Here is a 23686-nt window from a genome sequence, read left to right on the forward strand (position 1 = left end):
GTGGGAGGAAACCGGAGCACCCGGAGGAAACCCACGCAGACACGGGGAGAACGTGCAGACTCCACACAGACAGTGACCCAAGCCGGGAATCGAACCATTGACCCTGGAGCAATGAAGCAACAGTGCCAACCATTGTGCTACCGTGCTGCCCGTGATTTCTAAATGGTTTCTAAATTCCAGGCTGTGATCAAAACACCAAAAAACATTTCCATAGTTAATCAGCTGGGGCGTTTCTTCAACATCTGATGTTCCCGTAGCTGAACTTTATTCAAAATCGTCCCCTTAAAACTGTATAAAAATCCTTGAGCTCTCTGCTCAAACTGCAGATCGAGCTGAAGGTGCTGAGGGTCATTCAGTGAATTCACCAGTGACCTGTACCGACACCAAGATGCTGAGAATCTTCTTAACCGTGTCTGTCCTCTTCTGGAACCAACTCGCTGCACAGGATGCGGTAGCCGAGGGGCTCGGCCTCTGTGAAAAAGATGACTGCCTTACACCCGCAGTAATCATTGAGGACAAGGTAAGTATAATTAGAAAAAGAATAATCTTTATTGTTGTCACAAGTAGGCTTACATTAACACTGCAATGATGTTCCTGTGAAAAGCCCCTAGTCGCCACATTCCGGCGCCTGTTTGGGTCACAGAGGGAGAATTCAGAATGGCCAGTTCATCTAACAGCATGTCTTTCGGGACTTGTGGGAGGTAACCGGAGCACCCGGAGACCCAAGCCGGGAATTGAACCCAGGACCCTGGAGCAGTAAAGCCACAGTGCTAACCACTGTGATACCGTGCTGCCCTTCAGAGTTTACTGCATTGTGTAACGTTCGTACCAGTGGAAATTATTTAATGCCTGTGTTTTTGGGTCGAGTCCCCTTTACTCTCTTTACTGTCAAACATCTGTCTCACTCAGGCAGGGAGGCTTGTCAATGCTGAGTGTGTGAACTGGAATAAACAGTGAAATATCTGCCCCGGGCGGTTCACACATCCCGGGACCCGGCACTCACACAGTTAATGATTTCTAAATTCAAGGCTGGGATCAGGAAAGTATTCTGAGGAGCAGAAACTATCTGTACTTTAGACACGGATTAATCAGGGATAGTCAGCGTGGAAGGTCTTTCTTGACAAACATATTTGAATTATTTGAGGCGGTGAGCAGGAGTGTTGATGAGGGGAATGCGTTTGGAGTGGTCGATATGGGCTTTAGCCAGGCTTTTGATAGGGTCCCTTGTGGCAGACTGATCCAGTCAGGGCCCATGGCACCCAAGGCAAAGAGACACATTGGACCCACAATTGGCTGAGAGGCAGGAAGCTGAGGGTGGTGGAGGGATGATTCTGTGACTGGAAGGGCTGGATTCTGCGGCCCGGGATATCCGGGATGTGTTCCCCAATGGGACGGAGAATTGGGGTAACATTGGGATTGGTGACAACGGGAACGCGATGCTCTGACCCCTCAGTGACGGCGGGAACGGGTTCCATGTCGCACGCCAGCGGGAGTATAAATAAATGGGAATGGATGGGAATGACCCCTTTGCTCTGCACTCCCGGGATTCTCTCTCCCCGGGAGTCACATCGGAGTGTTTGCCCCATTGGTGAGGCCCACCACACCTGGGCCGAGATAGTAGTGACCAGCTGAGCCCATCCACAGCCCAACCCACCCCCCAGACCACACGTCAGCCCTTACCCCTCCCTCCCCACCATACCACACAGCCCCCACCCCCATCCTCGCCCACCCCCCCCGGACCACAAATCAGCCCTGACCACTCCCTCCCCACCATACCACACAGCCCCCACCCCCATCCTCGCCCACCCCCCCGGACCACAAATCAGCCCTGACCCCTCCCTCCCGACCACACCACACAGCCCCCACCCCCATTCCCGCCCACCCCCCAGACCACAAATCAGCCCTGACCCCTCCCTCCCCACCACACCACACAGCCCCCACCCCCATTCCCGCCCACCCCCCGGACCGCAAATCAGCCCTGACCCCCTCCCTCCCCACCACACCACACAGCCCCCACCCCCATTCCCGCCCACCCCCCGGACCGCAAATCAGCCCTGACCCCTCCCTCCCCACCACACCACACAGCCCCCACCCCCATTCCCACCCACCCCCCGGACCGCAAATCAGCCCTGACCCCTCTCAACCACCACACCACACAGCCCCCACCCCCATTCCCGCCCACCCCCCGGACCGCAAATCAGCACTGACCCCTCTCAACCACCACACCGCACAGCAGCCCCCAACCACCTGGGTTGAATCCGGACTCTCCTGACCCACACGTACAGGGTTGACCCAATCCTTGGACACTTGTAATAGGAGGAATCCCCAACAGGGGGCAAAGTAATACGGGAACCACCCACAGAGACCCGTGTGATAGGGACCCCCCCCCCCCCCACAGCGACCCCTGTGATAGGGAGACCCCCACAGAGACCCCTGTGATAGTGAGACCTTCCCCACAGCGACCCCTGTGATAGGGAGCCCCCCTCCCCCCCACAGAGACCCCTGTGATAGTGAGACTCTCCCCACAGAGATTCCTGTGATAGGGAGACCCCCACAGTGACCCTGTGTGATAGGGAGATCCTTCCCCACAGAGACCCCTGTGATAGGGAGACCCCGCCCCACAGAGGCCCCTGTGAAAGAGAGACCCCCCACAGAGACCCCTGTGTTAGGGAGACCCCTCCCAGAGAGACCCCTGTGATAGGGAGACCCCCCCCCCCATAGAGACCCCTGTGATAGGGAGACCCCCCCACAGAGACCACTCTGATAAGGAGACCCCTCCCCATAGAGACCCCTGTGATAGGGAGACCCACCCCCCCACAGAGACACCTGTGATAGGGAGATCCCCCCACCCACAGAGACCCATCTGATAGCACCCCCCCTGCACAGAGACCCCTGGGTTAGGGAGACCCCTCCCCACAGAGACCCTGTGATAGGAAACCCCTCCCCACAGGGACCCGTGTGATAGGGAGACCCCCCCCCCCCCACAGAGGGCCCCCTGATAGCTCCGCCCCGCACAGAGACCCCTGTGATACGGAACCCCTCCCCACAGGGACCCCTGTAATAGGTGGCACTAACTGACCCTGTCTGGACTGCTCTAAGCTTCCAGGTAGGGGTGGTTCATCTTCTGGGAAGGCTCTGTGTTTGTATGTGGGGGGGGCCTTTGTGTGGGCAGTCGCCTGTGGAGGGGGTTCCTGCAGGAAGGGGGTCGTTCGGGGGGTTCACCTATCACAGGGGTCTCTGTGGGGGGGGTGTCCCTATCACAGGGGTCTCTGTGGGGGGGGTGTCCCTATCACAGGGGTTTCTGTGGGGGTTCACCTATCACAGGGGTCTCTGTGGGGGTCTCCCTATCACTGGGGTCACTGTGGGGGTCTCCCTATCACAGGGGTCTCCGTGGGGGTCTCCCTATCACAGGGGTCTCTGTGGGGGTCTCCCTATCACAGGGGTCTCTGTGGGGGTCTCCCTATCACAGGGGTCTCTGTGAGGGGGGGTCTCCCTGTCACAGGGGTCTCTGTGGGGGTCTCCCTGTCACAGGGGTCTCTGTGAGGGGGGGTCTCCCTATCACAGGACATGAATACTGCTCCCACACCTGGGAACCGAGGACAGTCCCCTCAACACTGATGTGTTTTGGTGCGAGTTCAGTTGTGCCACATGGTGATGGATTTTATTTTCTTGTTTTAGAATTACCTTGAGGCACAATTCAAAGAACGCCGGAGGATTGAAACTGACGTTGATGCCGTGGATATTAAAAGTGCGCTGGCGATCGGTCTGGACAAACTATTCAGTTATGCACGTTGTGGGAATGTTGCAGGTATGTCAGATGTTCCTTCAAAGTAACAACAGATTCTAAAACAGCCACTCACTCTTTAACCTGTCACGTTTGAAACTTTCTGTACAGACTGACACACTGAGCAAAGAATTGTCAATCCCAGAGCGTTCCGCGGTCACATGTGACCAGTGGGTTGAGGCGCTGTTTGGGCTACTTACACACATAGAAACAAACCGAGAAAATAGAAGCAGGAGGAGGCCATTCGGCCCTTCGAGCCTGCCCCGCCATTCATTGTGATCATGGCTGATCATCAAGTTCCCACCTTCCCCCATCTCCCTCGATCCCTTTCACCCCAAGATCAAATCTAATTCCTTCTTCAAATTCCACAGACTCCCCCCTCTCTGGGGCGAGGGTGAGACCCTCTCTTGTCGGAGATGGCCATTGCCGGGCACTTGTGTGGCGCGAATGTAACATCTTTGGAAAACCCTCTCCAAATCCAACTCTGGGGAGGCCGGAAGTCACGGGAATGAACTGGAAACAAATGCAAGGCTAAAATTCAACAGAGAAATGTTTAACGAATGGGGAAAGTGAAGAGAGGGTCCGTGCAATTAAATGGATCAGTCCAATAGAGCAATGAGACCGACCTCACTCACAGCTCTGTTAAACCAGGGACCCCATTCTCCCAATTCTCTTAGTGCCGGCTGGATGCGGTGAATCTGGTGGGAGCCAGACCGTCGAATACCCGCTGGTGTAAAATTCCGTTACAAGTCTCCCAATGGCGGGTTAATGGCGATGAAGGCTGGCGTGAACAGGGGGCTCTCGGTTCACCCGATATTTGAGGTGAATGCAACACTGCCACAGTGCTGCGCCGCTCCTGATGCATCGTTCACCACACTTCCTGCCCTCCGTCTCCATGCCCAGCTAGTCTTCATGGGCAGCACCGTGCTGCTGGACCCATGGACACGCCTGTGCCACCGTTTCCCGTTCAGTATTGTGCCAGGGCTGCGAGTACAGGAGTCTCCGTCTCCCCCTCCAGCAGCGACACACACCAGTGTCTAGCTGGACAGCTCTGTGCTGTCTGTCCCTTCCAGCAGCGACACACACCAGTATCTATCTGGACAGCTCTGTGCTGTCTGTCCCTGCCAGCAGTGACACACACCAGTGCCTATCTGGACAGCTCTGTGCTGCCTGTCCCTTCCAGCAGTGACACACACCAGTGTCTATCTGGACAGCTCTGTGCTGTCTGCCCCTTCCAGCAGTGACACACACCAGTGTCTATCTGGACAGCTCTGTGCTGTCTCCCCCTCCAGCAGTGACACACACCAGTGTCTATCTGGACAGCTCTGTGCTGTCTGTCCCTTCCAGCAGTGACACACACCAGTGTCTATCTGGACAGCTCTGTGCTGTCTGTCCCTTCCAGCAGTGACACACACCAATGTCTATCTGGACAGCTCTGTGCTGTCTGCCCCTTCCAGCAGTGACACACACCAGTGTCTATCTGGACAGCTCTGTGCTGTCTGTCCCTTCCAGCAGTGACACACACCAGTGTCTATCTGGACAGCTCTGTGCTGTCTGTCCCTTCCAGCAGTGACACACACCAATGTCTATCTGGACAGCTCTGTGCTGTCTGCCCCTTCCAGCAGTGACACACACCAGTGTCTATCTGGACAGCTCTGTGCTGTCTGTCCCTTCCAGCAGTGACACACACCAGTGTCTATCTGGACAGCTCTGTGCTGTCTGCCCCTTCCAGCAGTGACACACACCAGTGCCTATCTGGACAGCTCTGTGCTGCCTGTCCCTTCCAGCAGTGACACACACCAGTGTCTATCTGGACAGCTCTGTGCTGTCTCCCCCTTCCAGCAGTGACACACACCAGTGTCTATCTGGACAGCTCTGTGCTGTCTCCCCCTTCCAGCAGTGACACACACCAGTGTCTATCTGGACAGCTCTGTGCTGTCTGTCCCTTCCAGCAGTGACACACACCAGTGCCTATCTGGACAGCTCTGTGCTGTCTGTCCCTTCCAGCAGTGACACACACCAGTGTCTATCTGGACAGCTTGTGCTGTCTGTCACTTCCAGCAGTGACACACACCAGTGTCTATCTGGACAGCTCTGTGCTGTCTGTCCCTTCCAGCAGTGACACACACCAGTGTCTATCTGGACAGCTCTGTGCTGTCAGTCCCTTCCAGCAGTGACACACACCAGTTTCTATCTGGACAGCTCTGTGCTGTGTCCCCCTTCCAGCAGCGACACACACCAGTGTCTATCTGGACAGCTCTGTGCTGTCTGTCCCTTCCAGCAGTGACACACACCAGTGTCTATCTGGACAGCTTGTGCTGTCTGTCACTTCCAGCAGTGACACACACCAGTGTCTATCTGGACAGCTCTGTGCTGTCTGTCCCTTCCAGCAGTGACACACACCAGTGTCTATCTGGACAGCTCTGTGCTGTCAGTCCCTTCCAGCAGTGACACACACCAGTGTCTATCTGGACAGCTCTGTGCTGTCTGTCACTTCCAGCAGTGACACACACCAGTGTCTATCTGGACAGCTCTGTGCTGTCTGTCCCTTCCAGCAGTGACACACACCAGTGTCTATCTGGACAGCTCTGTGCTGTCAGTCCCTTCCAGCAGTGACACACACCAGTGTCTATCTGGACAGCTCTGTGCTGTCTGTCCCTTCCAGCAGTGACACACACCAGTGTCTATCTGGACAGCTCTGTGCTGTCTGTCCCTTCCAGCAGTGACACACACCAGTGTCTATCTGGACAGCTCTGTGCTGTCTCTCCCTTCCAGCAGTGACACACACCAGTGTCTATCTGGACAGCTCTGTGCTGTCTCTCCCTTCCAGCAGTGACACACACCAGTGTCTATCTGGACAGCTCTGTGCTGTCTCTCCCTTCCAGCAGTGACACACACCAGTGACTATCTGGACAGCTCTGTGCTGTCTGTCACTTCCAGCAGTGACACACACCAGTGTCTATCTGGACAGCTCTGTGCTGTCTGTCCCTTCCAGCAGTGACACACACCAGTGTCTATATGGACAGCTCTGTGCTGTCTCTCCCTTCCAGCAGTGACACACACCAGTGTCTATCTGGACAGCTCTGTGCTGTCTGTCCCTTCCAGCAGTGACACACACCAGTGTCTATCTGGACAGCTCTGTGCTGTCTCCCCCTTCCAGCAGTGACACACTCCAGTGCCTATCTGGACAGCTCTGTGCTGTCTCTCCCTTCCAGCAGCGACACACACCAGTGCCTATCTGGACAGCTCTGTGATCTCTGTCCCTTCCAGCAGTGACACACACCAGTGTCTATCTGGACAGCTCTGTGCTGTCTCTCCCTTCCAGCAGTGACACACACCAGTGTCTATCTGGACAGCTCTGTGCTGTCTCTCCCTTCCAGCAGCGACACACACCAGTGCCTATCTGGACAGCTCTGTGATCTCTGTCCCTTCCAGCAGTGACACACACCAGTGTCTATCTGGACAGCTCTGTGCTGTCTGTCCCTTCCAGCAGTGACACACACCAGTGTCTATCTGGACAGCTCTGTGCTGTCTGTCCCTTCCAGCAGTGACACACACCAGTGTCCATCTGGACAGCTCTGTGCTGTCTGTCCCTTCCAGCAGTGTCACACACCAGTGTCTATCTGGACAGCTCTGAGCTGTCTGTCCCTTCCAGCAGTGACACACACCAGTGTCTATCTGGACAGCTCTGTGCTCTGTCCCTTCCAGCAGTGACACACACCAGTGTCTATCTGGACAGCTCTGTGCTGTCTGTCCCTTCCAGCAGTGACACACACCAGTGTCTATCTGGACAGCTCTGTGCTGTCTCCCCCTTCCAGCAGTGACACACACCAGTGTCTATCTGGACAGCTCTGTGCTGTCTCTCCCTTCCAGCAGTGACACACACCAGTGTCTATCTGGACAGCTCTGTGCTGCCTGTCCCTTCCAGCAGCGACACACACCAGTGTCTATCTGGACAGCTCTGTGCTGTCTGTCCCTTCCAGCAGTGACACACACCAGTGTCTATCTGGACAGCTCTGTGACCCTCAGCATCCACCACAATAAAGGTACAAAGTTTGACAAGGGGCGGAGTGTGAGGTGAGCTGTGGGGTCAGGGGGAGGGGGGTTACTGATGGGTTGACGTAGACGAGAGGGTCAATGTGGATGGAGGGTTGTGCAACGTGTGTAGGGGGGTAGGTTGAGGGGGTCACGATTCCAGGCAGAGGGGAAGGAGGTGGATGAGGAAAGTGAAGACTGGCAGGCAGAGGGGAGCCAATGGGAGGGAGGCTGGAGCTCGATAACGATGGTGAAATGTTCACAAACAATGGGGTCAAAGGGCAAGCACACAATTCACGGGAAGGCCAAGGACAAAAACACCAGAGGCTGTGGGTGGAGATCCATGTGGGGCATCAGCGTCTGACAGGAGATGGGCTCGGGGGGCAGGGAAAGGGGTATGTGGGTGGGTAGGGATAGGGGGTGTGGGGGAGTAGGGCTCGGGGGGCAGAGAGGGTGGTGTGGGGGGTAGGGAGAGGGGGGCAGGAAGGGGAGCGTGGGGGGTAGGGCTTGGGGGACAGGGAGGGGGGGTAGGGCTCGGAGGGCAGTGAGGGTGGTGTGGGGGGTAGGCTCGGGTGGCAGGGAGGGGGTAGGGCTCGGGGGGGCAGGGAGGGGGGTAGTGATCAGGGGGCAGGGAGGGTGGTGTGGGGGGTAGGCTCGGGGGCAGGGAGGGGGTGTAGACTCGGGGGGCAGGGAGGGGGGATAGGGCTCGGGGGGACAGGGAGGGGGGTAGTGATCGGGGGAAGGGGGAGTGGTCTGCGGGTAGGGCTCGGGGGGCAGGGAGGGGGGTAGGGCTCGGGGGGGCAGGGAGGGGGGTAGTGATCGGGGGGCAGGGAGGGGGGTGTAGGGGGTAGGGCTCGGGGGGGCAGGGAGGGGGGTAGTGATCGGGGGCAGGGAGGGTGGTGTGGGGGTGTAGGGCTCGGGGGCAGGGAGGGGTGCTTGAGGGGTAGGGCTCGGGGGACAGGGAGGTGGGTAGTGATCGGGGAGCAGGGAGGGGGGAGTGATCGGGGGGCAGGGAGGGTGGTGTGGGGGGGTAGGGTTCAGGGGGGCAGGGAGGGGTGTGTGGGGAGGTAGGGCTCGGGGGGAAGGGAGGGGGGTGTACGGCTCGGGGCAGGGAGGGGGGTGTAGGGCTCGGGGCAGGGACGGGGGTTTGGGGGGTAGGTCTCGGGGGGGCAGGGAGGGGGGTTTGGGGGGTAGGTCTCGGGAAGGGGGCAGGGAGGGGGGTGTGGGGGTAGGGCTCGGGGGGTAGGGAGGGGGGTGTGGGGGGTAGGGCTCGGGGGTCAGGGAGGGGGGTGTGGGGGTAGGGCTCGGGGGGCAGGGAGGGGGGTGTGGGGGTAGGGCTCGGGGGGCAGCAGGGGGTAGATTGAGGAACAGACTGTCCCTCGAGGCTGTGAGACTTTCCCAGCTGGGTGTTAATGTGCTGCACAGTCTGGTGAAGGGAGGGGGCTGCACAGAGTGATATGAGTGAGCGGGACGGACATTTCAATGTGGTGTCGGTGTGGTGATGTGCATCACTGTAAATACACAAGGGGTTAATGTAAACACACTGCAACTAAATAAACACTAGAGGGAGCACCAGAGACATCATGACACACAGACATTCAACCGATAGGTCAGTAAGATCGGACACGTCCAATGAGCAGTCAAGACACCCAGAGGTGGCACTACCACAAGGTACCCGTATAAAAGGACACTCAGAGAGACAGGGGCAGATCAGGAAGCATCACACTCACCGCATGGCTGAGAGCAGACTGGTTAGTTAGACTGAGTTACTATAGCAAGATTAGCAGGAGAGTCGAACTCAAGTAGGAGAATTGTTAACTGTTCAATAAATGTGTTAAACCATCTCCAAGTCTGAACCTTCCTTTGTCAGAGCCGACATCAAGGAAGCAGCTTATGCTACATGAAGAAGCAGAACACAACAGTCGGCACTCACACTGCGAGTGGGACCATGCTGGTCACATGCTGCTCTCCATCCTGGCGACTTGGGCATTTGCATATTCCCTTAAAGTGATATCACAACATTTTCCACATGTCACCAAAGTGACCCTGCCCCCTGACCTGTAACCTCTGACTATCTATCAGCTGATCACCCAGTTAAATGCTGTAACAGTGTCTCTGTCCACAGGTACTATTGTTCCTCTCTCTGCACCTTGGGGAGTTTTTGGATACGTGAAAAATGGCGAAATACAGCAGAGATTCCGGGTATTTCTTGAGATAGTTCCTCAAGTCACCAACCCGCCTCAACCAACAGATCCAACAGTTGAAATAGTGACAGCCCCTCCTGTTTGGTACTATGGCAGGTGAGTTTAGTGACTGATATATTGTGATTGATGTTCCTTTCTGTCAGCTCTTGTATCAACATCAGCCGGGGAGCAATTCTCCCATTTTGAGACTAAGTGCTGTGGTGTGGACGGGAACGTGGGCAGGAATGCGGGCAAAAGCATGGTCAGGAACGTGGCAGGAGCGTGGGGAGGAACGAGGGCAGGAACGTGGGGAGGAATGTGGGCAGGAACAGGGGCAGGAACGTGGGCAGGAACGTGGGCAGGAACGTGGGCAGGAACGAGGGCAGGAACGAGGGCAGAAACGTGGGCAGTAATGTGGGCAGGAGTGTTGGCAGGAATGTGGGCAGGAGTGTGGGCAGGGACGTGGTCAGGAGCGTGGGCAGGAATGTGGGCAGGAAAGTGGGCAGGAACGTGGGCAGGAACGTGGCCGCTTGCCGGAAAACACTCTGAATCTCCCCACCCATCATTAATTATTCACCTGGGTGTTTTCCGCTGTTTTCAGCAGTGGGTCAGGCCTGGATGGTGTGTAGTCCGCCCTCCTGCCCGGGTGTCATATTGAAAAGATGTCCAACAACACTGAGCCATGTTGACAAAAGAAGGTGGACCTCCTGAAAATGCAGATCGATTTCCAGCAACATTGATCACCCAGAAACAGGCCAGCAGAAGGACCCCCTCCAGAACACATATTACATAAGATAACATAAGATAAAAACTAGGAACAGGAGTAGGCCATCTGGCCCCTCGAGCCTGCTCCACCATTCAATGAGATCATGGCTGATCTTTGTGGACTCAGTTCCACTCTCCGGCCCGTACACCATATCCCCGAATCCCATTATTCTTTAGAAAGGCATCTATCTTTTTCTTAAAAACGTTTAAAGAAGGAGCCTCAACTACTTCACTGGGCAAGGAATTCCAGAGATTCACAACCCTTTGGGTGAAGAAGTTCCTCCTAAACTCTGTCCTAAATCTACCTCCCCTTATTTTGAGGCTATGCCCCCTAGTTCTGCTTTCCCCGACCAGTGGAAACAACCTGCCCGCATCTATCCTATCTATTCCCTTCATAATTTTATATGTCTCAATAAGATTCCCCCGCATCCTTCTAAACTCCAATGAGTACAGTCCCACTCTACTCAAACTCTCGTCATAATCTAATCCCCTCAATTCTGGGATCAACCTAGTGAATCTCCTCTGCACTCCCTCCAGTGCCAATATGTCCTTTCTCAGGTAAGGAGACCAAAACTGAACACAAAGTCCAGATGCGGCCTCACCAACACCCTATACAATTGCAGCATAACCTCACTAGTCTTGAACTCCATCCCTCTAGCAACGAAAGACAAAACTCGATTATCCTTCTTAATCACCTGTTGCACCTGCACACCAACTTTTTGCGACTCGTGCACCAGCACACCCAGGTCCCTCTGCACAGCAGCATGTTTTAACATCTTACCGTTTAAATAATAATCCATTCTGCTGTTATTCCTCCCAAAATGGATAGCCCCACACTTGGCAACGTTGAATTCCATCTGCCAGACCCTAGCCCATTCACCTAACCTAGCCAAATCCTTCTGCAGACTTCCGGAAGATCCAAGGGTCCAATCTCCCCCAACCTACTGCTGTGGTGCTCCAGGGTCCAGGGTTGTGGGCGCTCTCCATCCTCAACTCTGTGGGCAGCGCCACGCATCCTGACTTTGGTACACTACATTGTGAAGAATGTTTCTCACACTGGCGTTTTTCCCACCGGAATGGCAGAGAATCTATCCTGGGGGGGCACCCTGAGGTCCCTCTGCTACTGCACTCTCTTTAGAACTGAGCCATTAAGTCTGGATAGACTCTCTCCACCCTTTCTGTAAAATGCATCACCTCACATTTCTCTGTGTTAAACTCTATCTGCCACTTGTCTGCCCATTTGGCCAGCTTCTCGATGGTCTTACTCCAGCTGTGGACTAACTGACTGGTGCAGGCGCCTCAATGGGCTGAATGGTCAACTCCTGTCCCTGTTGTCCTGGCAACCGACTTTCCAAACAGGATTTGTCAGGGGGATAAAAATTAAATCCTCTGTTCTTAATTTTGTTGCAGGGGTTTTAACAAGAAAGTTGATGAACAACAAACTGAAGAACTTGTGATTCAATTCCTGAAGGATTTGGAACAAGACAACCAGCCCTTCAATAGCACATTTTTTGACATCGCTTATTTTGACACACAAGGGTTAATGGCAATGGGTTTTCTGAAGACAGAAGAATGAAGGTCTTCTGGAAGGCTCTGTACCTTTCATGGCATCAAACAGTGAGATGTGCTGAACTCTATTCTAAAACTGTTTAACTTTCCATTGGGTTTAATCTGGAATACTGAGCATAGTTTTAATCTCCTTACCACAAGAAGGACCTTTTGAGGGAACGCAATGTCTGTTGTGAAAATTAAATAAAAACAGAGACTCTTCAAGTCCGCTCACCATTCAGGAAGATCATGGCTGATCTTCGACCTTAACTCCACCTTCCCACACTGTCCCTCGAGTGTGTAATCTGTCTGATAAACAGGGAATGCACTCCCACTAAACTCGGTTCATCCACCCTTAACAAAGGAGCCCAAACATCACCACATCATATTCTACCTGCCATGTTCTTAACCACTCACTTAACCAACCAAATGTGGAGCAAACACGTGATCGTCCACCCACACGTTAACCGTACATGTGACTCCAGCCCTGATATATTTGACTGTCTCTGAGTCCCGCCTGCTCTATTTCCCGTTAATATTATTTATAATTAGGTCTCCCTTCAACGTCTGAAATTCATTGCTGAACACGTCTCCACACTGCACAGATACAGGGCAAAACTCAATTGTACCGGGTGGTGAGCCCTCTATTGGGGAACGGAGATTAATCACTGCACTAATTTGCTTTTTCTGTAATCTTGCTTTCAATAAATTATGAGAGTGAGACTGAGATGGTCCTAGTGTCAGATATAGTTCCAGAATTTTCTATCTTCACACAGCCATGGAATATATTCATATTTATCCATCATACTGACCAGAATGTTTCAAGTTGATGTGAAAAGAGTTGGGATTTGTTACAGAGCACAGAGTATTGAAGCTGTTAAATGTGAAATCATGGAGTGATCAGATGTGGGACTGTTCCTGGGCTCTCTCAGTCGGAGTTAGTTCCAGATGGAATTATTTAATTACGAGGGAATGTTTAAACTGTAAAGAGACAGTGTGTTCACCATTTGTAAAATAATGAGATTTTCATCACATCATCGGGAAGATTTTGCTTCAATGTTTGAATAGTTCTGTGTCCTGTGCTCTGAAATATAATGGGAATGGAACATATAACAGACTGTGTGGAATAGACACTGGACACTGTAGGAAGAACACGTCACTCAAGGAGAAACCTGCTAATGGAGACCACACCCTGTGTGGGCAGTAAAATATTCCCTTTTCCTGCCAGTCCTGAGAATCAAACACTGGACATTGTGGTGGGGATGATTAAAAAGGTTGTTTCTCAACCCGGTTTGGTCTGACTCAGATCAGTCCAAGTTCAGGAAACAGATGGGCCCAGGTCAGGAAAGTGAAAGTGGGAGTTTTGTGACCCAGGTGTGAAGCAGCTTAAAACTGGTCCTTAAACCGGAGAAAGAATCCCAGTTTAAAATTAGAATCCAGAGACTGAAGGTGGAATAAAGTTTCCATTCAGATCTCCTCAAACCCACACTGGGAGCTGACTTTGGGAATATCGACAGACTGAATCTGTGACTGAGAAAATGATCGATTCAGATCTGACTCCCGTTAACAGGTGACCCATTCACAGGTTTGTCTGGTGCAGTAAATAATCCATCGTCTTCGAGTCTTTGTTTGTCTTTTCTTTTTCAAACTGCTGGGAATGGATTCTCACTGTGAAATAAAGAGGGTGATGCATTTACACATTTGGTCTCGTGTTAGATTCTTCCTCACAAATAAATCTGGGTCACTGATCACATCACTAGTTTCATATCAGATAAACTCTGCACATTTCAGTGAAATGATTCTGTTAAGATGTTGAGGTGTAAAGTTAAAGAATGAGAAAGAATGAAGAGACAGAGAGTAATTTATTGGGAGATGTGACACTTGGCGAGCGAGCTCCATATTGGTCAGGTGACAGCTCACACCGCGTGCAGTCCGACACTTCAATCTGTCACACTCCACTCTGAGCAGTCTTTCTAACTCTGTCAATGGGATATTACTGGAGAGATAGTGATAACATAATGGGAGTTATGTACAGGCCTCCTAACAGTGGTCAGGACCAGGGGCACAAAATGGACCACGAAATAGAAAGTGCATGTCAGAAAAACAAGGTCACAGTGATCATGGGGGACTTCAATATGCAGGTGGACTGGGTAAATATTGCTGCCAGTGGGCCCAAGGAAAGGGAATTCATTGAATGTTTACAGGAGGGCTTTTTGGAAAAGCTTGTGATGGAGCCCACGAGGGAATAGGCCATTCTGGACTTAGTGTTATGTAATGAGCCAGACTTGATTAAAGATCTTAAAGTAAGGGAGCACTTAGGAGGCAGTGATCATAATATGGTCGAATTCAATCTCCAATTTGAAAGAAAGAAGGTAGAATCAGATGTAAAGGAGTTACAGTTAAATAAAGGTAACTACAGGGGCATGAGGGAGGAACTGACAAAAATCGACTGGGAGCAGACCCTAGTGGGAAAGACAGTAGAACAGCAATGGCAGGAGTTTCTGGGAGTAATTGAGGACACAGTACAGAGGTTCATCCCAAAGAAAAGAAAGGTTATCAGAGGGGGGATTAGGCAGCCATGGCTGACAAAGGAAGTTAGGGAATGCATCAAAGCAAAAGAGAAAGCCTATAATGTGGCAAAGAGTAGTGGGAAGTCAGAAGATTGGGAAGGCTACAAAAACAAACAGAGGATAACAAAGAGAGAAATAAGGAAAGGGAGGATCAAATATGAAGGTAGGCTAGCCAGTAACATTAGGAATGATAGTAAACGTTTCTTTAAATACATTAAAAACAAACGGGAGGCAAAAGTTGACATTGGGCCGCTCCAAAATGACGCTGGTAATTTTGTGATGGGAGACAAGGAAATAGCTGAGGAACTAAAAAAGTACTTTGCGTCAGTCTTCACAGTAGAAGACATGAGTAATATCCCAACAATTCAGGAGAGTCAGGGGGCAGAGTTGAATATGGTAGCCATCACAAAGGAGAAAGTGCTAGAGAAACTAAAAGGTCTAAAAATTGATAAATCTCCAGGCCCAGATGGGCTACAACCTAGAGTTCTAAAGGAGATAGCTGAAGAAATAGTGGAGGCGTTTGTTATGATCTTTCAAAAGTCACTGGAGTCAGTGAAAGTCCCAGAGGATTGGAAAATCGCTGTTGTAACCCCCCTGTTCAAGAAGGGAACAAGGAAAAAGATGGAAAATTATAGGCCAATTAGCCTAACCTCAGTTGTTGGCAAGATTCTAGAATCCATTGTTAAGGATGAGGTTTCTAAATTCTTGGAAGTGCAGGGTCAGATTAGGACAAGTCAGCATGGATTTAGTAAGGGGAGGTCGTGCCTGACAAACCTGTTAGAGTTCTTTGAAGAGATAACAAATAGGTTAGACCAAGGAGAGTCAATGGATGTTATCTATCTTGACATCCAAAAGGCCTTTGATAAGGTGCCTCACGGGAGACTGCTGAGTAAAATAAGGGCCCATGGTATTCGAGGCAAGGTACTAACATGGATTGACGATTGGCTGTCAGGCAGAAGGCAGAGAGTTGGGATAAAAGGTTATTTTTTGGAATGGCAACCGGTGACGAGTGGTGTCCCGCAGGGTTCAGTGTTGGGGCCACAGCTGTTCTCTTTATATATTAACGATCAAGATGACGGGACTGGGGGCATTCTGGCTAAGTTTGCCGATGATACAAAGATAGGTGGAGGAGCAGGTAGTATGGAGGGGGTGGGGAGGCTGCAGAAAGATTTAGACAGTTTAGGAGAGTGGTCCAAGAAATGGCTGATGAAATTCAACGTGGGCAAGTGCGAGGTCTTGCACTTTGGAAAAAAGAATAGAGGCATGGACTATTTTCTAAACGGTGACAAAATTCATAATGCTGAAGTGCAAAGGGACTTGGGAGTCCTAGTCCAGGATTCTCTAAAGGTAAACTTGCAGGTTGAGTCCGTAATTAAGAAAGCAAATGCAATGTTGTCATTCATCTCAAGAGGCTTGGAATCTAAAAGCAGGGATGTACTTCTGAAGCTTTACAAAGCATTAGTTAGGCCCCATTTAGAATACGGTGTGCAATTTTGGGCCCCACACCTCAGAAAGGATATACTGGCACTGGAGCGGGTCCAGCGGAGATTCACACGGATGATCCCAGGAATGGTAGGCCTAACATACGATGAACGTCTGAGGATCCTGGGATTATATTCATTGGAGTTTAGGAGGTTGAGGGGAGATCTAATAGAAACTTACAAGATAATGAATGGCTTAGATAGGGTGGCTGTAGGGAAGTTGTTTCCATTAGCAGGGGAGACTAGGACCCGGGGGCACAGCCTTAGAATAAAAGGGAGTCACTTTAGATCAGAGATGAGGAGAAATTTCTTCAGCCAGAGAGTGGTGGGTCTGTGGAATTCATTGCCACAGAGGGCGGTGGAGGCCGGGACGTTGAGTGTCTTTAAGACAGAAGTTGATAAATTCTTGATTTCTCGAGGAATTAAGGGCTATGGAGAGAGAGCGGGTAAATGGAGTTGAAATCAGCCATGATTGAATGGTGGAGTGGACTCGATGGGCCGAATGGCCTTACTTCCGCTCCTATGTCTTATGGTCTTATGGATTGCCTGGGAGGCTCTAAAGGCGGTGGTGAGGAGGGAGGTGATTTTGTTTAAGGCCAGGGTGGACAAAGAGGAGCGGTTGGAGCGGCAGAGGGTAATAGATGAGATGTTGGAGGTAGATAGGAGTTATGCAGAAGATGGAGACCCAGCAAAGCTGGAAAAGAGGAAGGAACTGCAGGCGAGCTTTGACCGACTATCTACCAGGAAGGCGGTGCACCAACTGAGACGAGCAAGGGGGGCAGTTTACGAACATGGAATTAAGGCAGGGCGTATGTTAGCAGGTCAGCTCCGGAGGGAAGCAGCGGCAAGGGAAATTGTTCAGGTGAGGGATAGGGCAGGGAAGTTGGTGGTGGCTCCGGATCTGATTAACAAGGTTTTTGAGGAATTTTATGAGAGGTTGTACAGGTCAGAGCCACCTGGGGGAGAGACCGTGAGATGCAGGAATTGGAGTACCCGAGGTTAGGGGAGGGGGACAGGCCTACATTAGAAGGAGCGATAGTGGAGCAGGAGATAAAGGATGCGACAGGGAGGATGCAGTCGGGGAAGGTGGCAGGGCCGGATGGGTTTCCGGTGGAATATTATAACAAATTCAAGGATAAGCTGGCACCCCTGATGGTGGGGATGTTTGAAGAGGCGATAGGGAAGGGGGTGTTGCCACAAACCTTGGGGCAGGCATCGATTTCTCTGTAGCTAAAAAAAGATAAGGATCCGACGGAGTGTGGGTCGTATCGGCCCATATCACTTCTGAATGTGGACGCAAAAGTATTGGCGAAGGTCCTGGCGGGTAGGCTGGAGGAGTGCCTCCCCAAGGTGATAGGTGAAGATCAGACGGGGTTCGTGAGTGGGAGGCAGCTCTTTTCAAACATTAGAAGGGTATTTAACATCGTTATGGCACCGGCAGAGGGGAAGGAAACAGAGGTGGTGGTGACATTGGAGCTGAGAAAGTGTTTGACCGGGTAGAATGGGGGGACTTGACGGCAGTTCTGAAGCAGTTTGGGATTGGACTAAGTTTTGTGGACTGGGTAAAGCTACTAGATAAGGAGCCGAGGGTGAGTGTCTGCACAAACAACATCAGCTCGAGATACTTTTCTCTCCACCGTGGGACTAGGCAGGGATGTCCTATGTCCCCCCTGCTTTTTGCACTCGCAATTGAGCCGTTGGCCATCGCATTAAGAAGTTCGGGGGTATGGAGGGGAATAGTGCAGGGGGGGATAGAGCATAGGGTGTCCTTATATGCCGATGACTTGCTATTATACGTGTCGGAACCGAGTGTGTCGACAGGGGGAATATTGGAGCTACTGCGGGTATTTGGGTTTTTCTCAGGGTACAAACTAAATCTGGACAAGAATTTTGTGGTGGCTCGGCCGGGGGTGGGGGCAGGGGTGGGGGGTTGCCATTCCGTCGGGCAGGGACTCACTTTAGGTACCTGGGGGTGCAGGATGCCCGGGAGTGGGGGGGGGGGGGCTCCGCAGGTACAACATTTCTAGTTTGGTGGGGAGAGTGAAAGCCGATCTGGCAAGGTGGGATGGTCTCCCTCTGTCACTGGCGGTCGGGTACAGGCGGTTAAAATGAACGTGTTGCCGCGATTCCTGTTTATCTGTCAATGCCTGCCGATTTTCCTGCCAAAGGCTTTATTCAGAGAGATTGAGGGAAGGATTACGTCGTTCATATGGGGAGGGAAGGTGGCCAGAGTTAGAAAGGTGCTGCTACAGAGGGGAAGGCAGGCAGGGGGTTTGGGTCTTCCGAACCTGATGTATTACTACTGGGCGGCGAATGTGGAGAAGGTGCGGAGCTGGGTCAGAGGGTTTGATTCCCAGTGGGTCAGAATGGAGGAGAGTTTGTGCAGGGAGTCGGGATTGAAAGCACCAGCAACAGCGCCGCTCCCGATAGCCCCGGGGAAATACTCGGAGTCCGGTAATAATAGCTTCATTGAGAATTTGGAGGCAGTTTCGCCAACACTTCGGGTTGGGGTAGGGTCAAGGGAAATGCCGATTCGGGGAACCACAGATCTGAGCCAGGGAAGTGGGATGGGAGTTTTCGGAAAAGGAGGAGAAGGGGATTAAGACACTAAAAGATTTGTTTCTTAGGGGTTGATTTGCAGGATTGAAGGAGCTGGAAGTGAAGTATGGGCGGGAGCGGGGGGAAATGTTTAGATACATGCAGGTTCGAGATTTTGCCAGAAAGGAGATACAGAGCTTCCCGGGGGAGCCGGCCTCCACATTGCTGGAGAAGGTGCTGACGACAGGGGGACTGGAGAAGGGGGTAGTGTCAGCGGTTTACGGAGCTATTCTGGAAGAGGAGAAGGCACCACTGGAAGGGATCAAAGCAAAGTGGGAGGAAGAGCTGGGAGAGGATATGGAGGAGGGGTTCTGGTGTGAGGTGCTCCGGAGAGTGAAAGCCTCCACCTCGTGCGCGAGGTTGGGACTGATACAGCTGAAGGTGGTATAGAGAGCGAGGGCGAGGATGAGCCGATTATTCGAGGGAGTGGAAGATGTGTGTGAACGTTGCGGGGGTGGGGGGGGGGGGGGGGGGCGCTAATCACATTCATATGTTTTGGTCCTGTCCAAAGCTAGAGGATTACTGGAAGGAGGTTTTTAGGGTAATTTCTAAAGTGGTGCCTGTGAAACTGGACCCGGGTCCCCGGGAGGCCATATTCGGGGTGTCGGACCAGCCGGGGTTGGAAACGGGGGCGGAGGCAGATGTTGTAGCCTTCGCCTCGTTGATCGCCTGAAGGCTGATCCTGATGGGTTGGAGAGCAACCTCTCCACCCTGTACCCTGGCGTGGCGGGGGGACCTGCTGGAATTCTTTACTCTTGAGAAGGTTAAGTTTGAACTGAGGGGAAGGATGGAGGAGTTCTACAATTCATGGGCATTATTCATTATGCACTTTCAAGAACTGGATAACATCGAACATTAGTTGGGGGGGGGGGGGGCACGGGGGGGGGGGGGCGGTTGGGGGAGGGGACCGTTGTGTGTTAAAGGTGTCTATGGGTGATCACTGATTCCTTTTTGTCACTATCCTCATCACTATCATCCAACTGTACATTTCCCTTTACGTCTGCCAATTTTAACTGACTGTTATGTTTCAGAGCCAGTTTCTGAAGCTCAAACTCTCTCTCTTTTTCCCTTTCCTCTCGATCTCTTTCTCTTTGTTCTGCTACGGCTACACTTTCTTTGTTTCCTTCTTCTCTCTCCTTTTCTTTTTCCCTGATCTGTACCACACTCTCTCTTTCTTTTTCTCTCATTGCGTATTCATGCTGCTTGAATTCTTTCTCATGTTCAAGTTGCTTCATCTGCAACTGGATCTTTGCCATTTCCAGTTAGTCAGACTGTATCTCGGGCAACTTTAAATGCTTAGCCACCGCCATAATTACCTCAACTTTCCGCATTTTGTCAGGTAATGTTAACTGCAATGTTTTTGCCAAATCTAACCGTCTGCTTTTAGTCTCTGTCCGTAAGGTACTGCGTGTGACCGTCTCCACCCCCAAAAACTTCAGAGCCTCTGAAAGAACCATTGTCCACAACAAATTCCCTACTTAAATTGAAATACCACACCTGAAAAGCAACCACAACATGCTCACCCCTCACTGTCTTTAAGTTCACTAAGCCAATCCAATAGATAGACTTTTATCCCCCCCGAGCCCCCAATTTGTTATGGGCCAGAGTTTAGAGAACCTCAAAGTGTATCATGGAGTTCACCTGACCCACAACTTTTCATAGATTGTGGTATGGGGAGCACACGGCCCACTCTACAGGTGTGGTACAGCAGAAATGGAAAAGTATTTTTTTAAACAAAACAATGTTTATTCTATGAACTCAAGTTAACCTTTCTAAAACAAACTGTGAACATCTTTGCAACCAGTAAATCAAATACACCCCCCAAAGAATACAACACTAAGTAATCTGTATGCTGTCCAGTTACACCCAAAAGACTTAACAAACCTTTAAACAGAAGCACATCAGAGTTTACATTCAATACGGAAAACATTTATAATTCTGAATTCACCCAATGATTAAGAGATAGTCCTTCATGGTAGAGAGACCAGCAGTACAGCTGCTTTGTCTGACTTCAGCTGCAACACACTGAAAAACAAAACCAAAAAGACAGACACACCCAAGCCTTTCTCAAAGTGAAACTAAAAAGCAGAACCAGAGCTCAGCTCCACCCACACTCTGACATCACTGCAGTAACATGAGCAGCCAAACATTACTTAAAGTGATATTCTCATGATACCTCCCCCCAAGAAAAAAATAAACCATCAACTTCAAGATGGGCTGTGTGGGCAGCACGGTAGCATTGTGGATAGCACAATTGCTTCACAGATCCAGGGTCCCAGGTTCGATTCCAGCTTGGGTCACTGTCTGTGCGGAGTCTGCACATCCTCCCCGTGTGTTCGTGGGTTTCCTCCGGGTGCTCCGGTTTCCTCCCACAGTCCAAAGATGTGCAGGTTAGGTGGAATGGCCATGATAAATTGCCCTTAGTGTCCAAAATTGCCCTTCGTGTTGGGTGGGGTTACTGGGTTATGGGTATAGGGTGGAGGTGTTGACCTTGAGTAGGGTGCTCTTTCCAAGAGCCGGTGTAGACTTGATGGGCCGAATGGCCTCCTTCTGCACTGTAAATTCTATGATAATCTATGGTTTCATTTTTCACCTTTTCACTATCCTTTAAGAAATGCACACAGTAAATGTACTTTAGCGTTTCAAAAAACAACACGCAAACAGGTATAATAATATAGTCCATTTTCTTTTCGTTCTTCTTCCTCCAACTGAATTTACTTCCGTTCATCACATTCGTGACAAAGCATCGGCTGTCACGTTTTCTCGACCTGCCACATGTACTATTTCTAAATGAAATGGCTGTAACAGTAAACTCCAGCGAAGTTATTGCATTGTTATTCCGGAATCGCTCCAAAAACGTCAGCGGGTGACGATCAGTATGTGTAACGGTGTCAGACGGATTGCTGGTTACATGAATGTGAAAATGTTGCAAAGCCAGCACCAAACTCCAAGTCTCCTTCTCAATCGTGGAATACGTTCTCTGGTGAGAATTCAATTTCTTTGAACAATACCCAGCAGGCCGCTCTATCCCTTCGTCGTCGTCTTGTAGAAGCACCGCACCTACAACCACATCACTCGCATCAACCGCCACTTTGAAGGGTTTGGAATAATTTGGGCTGACTAACACAGGAGCAGTGGTTAACACAGCCTTCAGGACGTCAAATGCCTGTCGACGCTCCGCTGTCCACTGGAATTTGTTACGCTTCTTGAGCAAGTCCGTCAGTGGAGCGACCACACTGCTAAAATTGGGTACAAATTTCTGGTAAAATCCACTCATACCAAGGAATCGCATTACTTCCCGTTGTGTCGAGGGTATCAGGAACTCCACAATAACTTTTGTTTTCACATCCCGCGTGACCATTCGACCCTGTCCGATTGTATGGCCAAGGAAAGTGACTTGGGCCTTTCCAAATTCACTTTTGGCTAGGTTTATCACCAAACCCACCTCCTGAAGTCGCTCGAATAACTCCATCAGATGTTTCAAATGTTGTGTCCATGTCTGGCTGAAAATTACCAGACTGTCGATGTATACCGCACAATTGGGTAATCCTGAAACAACTTTGTTAGTTAACCGTTGAAATGTGGCTAGGGCGTTTTTCATGCCAAATGGCATAATTTTGAATTGGTATATACCATCTGGAGTCACAAAAGCTGAAATCTCCTTCATCCTTTTGGATAAAGGTACCTGCCAGTAACCTTTAAGTAAACCCAATTTAGAAATAAAAGCGGACTGCCCCACTTTCTCAATGCAATCCTCCGAACGTGGGATAGGATAAGAGTCCGTTCTTGTAACTGCATTAACCTTCCTATAGTTCACACACAACCGTTGGGTACTGTCTGGTTTAGGTACCATCACTATGGGTGAGCTCCATTGGCTGCAACCCACTTCAATTATGCCATTTTTCACCATACTCTCAATCTCTTTGTTAACCTGTGCCAATTTTAAAGGATTAAGTCTATATGGTGTTGTTTGATTGGAACAGCATTTCCCACATCTACATCATGTGTAGCAATTTTAGTACTTCCCAATTTATCTCTACAAACTTGCCCATGTGATATCAATAACTCTTTCAGGTCAGTTCATTTTTCCCCTGGAAGGTATCTCAACAATGTCTCCCAATTTTTAAGAACAACCTCATTTTTCAATTTAATTTGAGGTATGTCAAATTCACAGTCATCTGGATTTGGTTCGTCACTTTGAGTTAGAATCATTAAAACCTCCTTTTTCTCCCCATCCCTTTCAAAGTACCTTTTAAGTATATTCGCATGACACACTCGGTGAGTCTTCCTTCTGCCTGGTGTTTTTCCCACATAATTCACCTCACTTAATTTTCTTTCAATCTGATAAGGTCCACAAAACCGAGCTTTAATAGGTTCACCTACCAGTGGTAACAACACTAAAACTGTATCTCCACTGGCAAAACTACGAACTTTGGATCTCTTGTCTACCCGTTTCATCACATTTTGTGCAACTTTCAAATGTTGTCTTGCCAATTCACCTGCTCTATTTAATCGTTCCCTAAAATTTGACACATAATCCAATAATGTAATTTCCGATTTCTCACCCACCAATTTTTCCTTAATCAATTTAAGTGGTCCTCTTACCTCATGGCCAAAAATTAGTTCAAAAGGACTAAATTTGGTTGCCTCATTAGGTGCATCCCTAATTGCAAACAGTACGAATGGAATTCCTTTATCCCAATCCTCTGGATAATCTTGACA

The 23686-nt window shown here is 50.7% G+C and overlaps 1 protein-coding gene across 1 annotated transcript; it reads left to right on the forward strand.

Moving 5' to 3' along the window:
* The first annotated feature begins 308 nt into the window (after positions 1–308).
* LOC140411783 (uncharacterized) lies at positions 309–14011 on the forward strand. Its single transcript, XM_072500765.1, has 4 exons — positions 309–520; positions 3679–3808; positions 9945–10119; positions 12178–14011. The coding sequence occupies exons 1-4, from the start codon at positions 389–391 to the stop codon at positions 12341–12343; spliced, it is 603 nt and encodes a 200-aa protein (XP_072356866.1). The 5' UTR covers positions 309–388; the 3' UTR covers positions 12344–14011.
* The last annotated feature ends 9675 nt before the right edge of the window (positions 14012–23686 follow it).

Source organism: Scyliorhinus torazame, chromosome 4, assembly GCF_047496885.1.
Source record: "Scyliorhinus torazame isolate Kashiwa2021f chromosome 4, sScyTor2.1, whole genome shotgun sequence".
Classification (NCBI taxonomy): domain Eukaryota; kingdom Metazoa; phylum Chordata; class Chondrichthyes; order Carcharhiniformes; family Scyliorhinidae; genus Scyliorhinus; species Scyliorhinus torazame.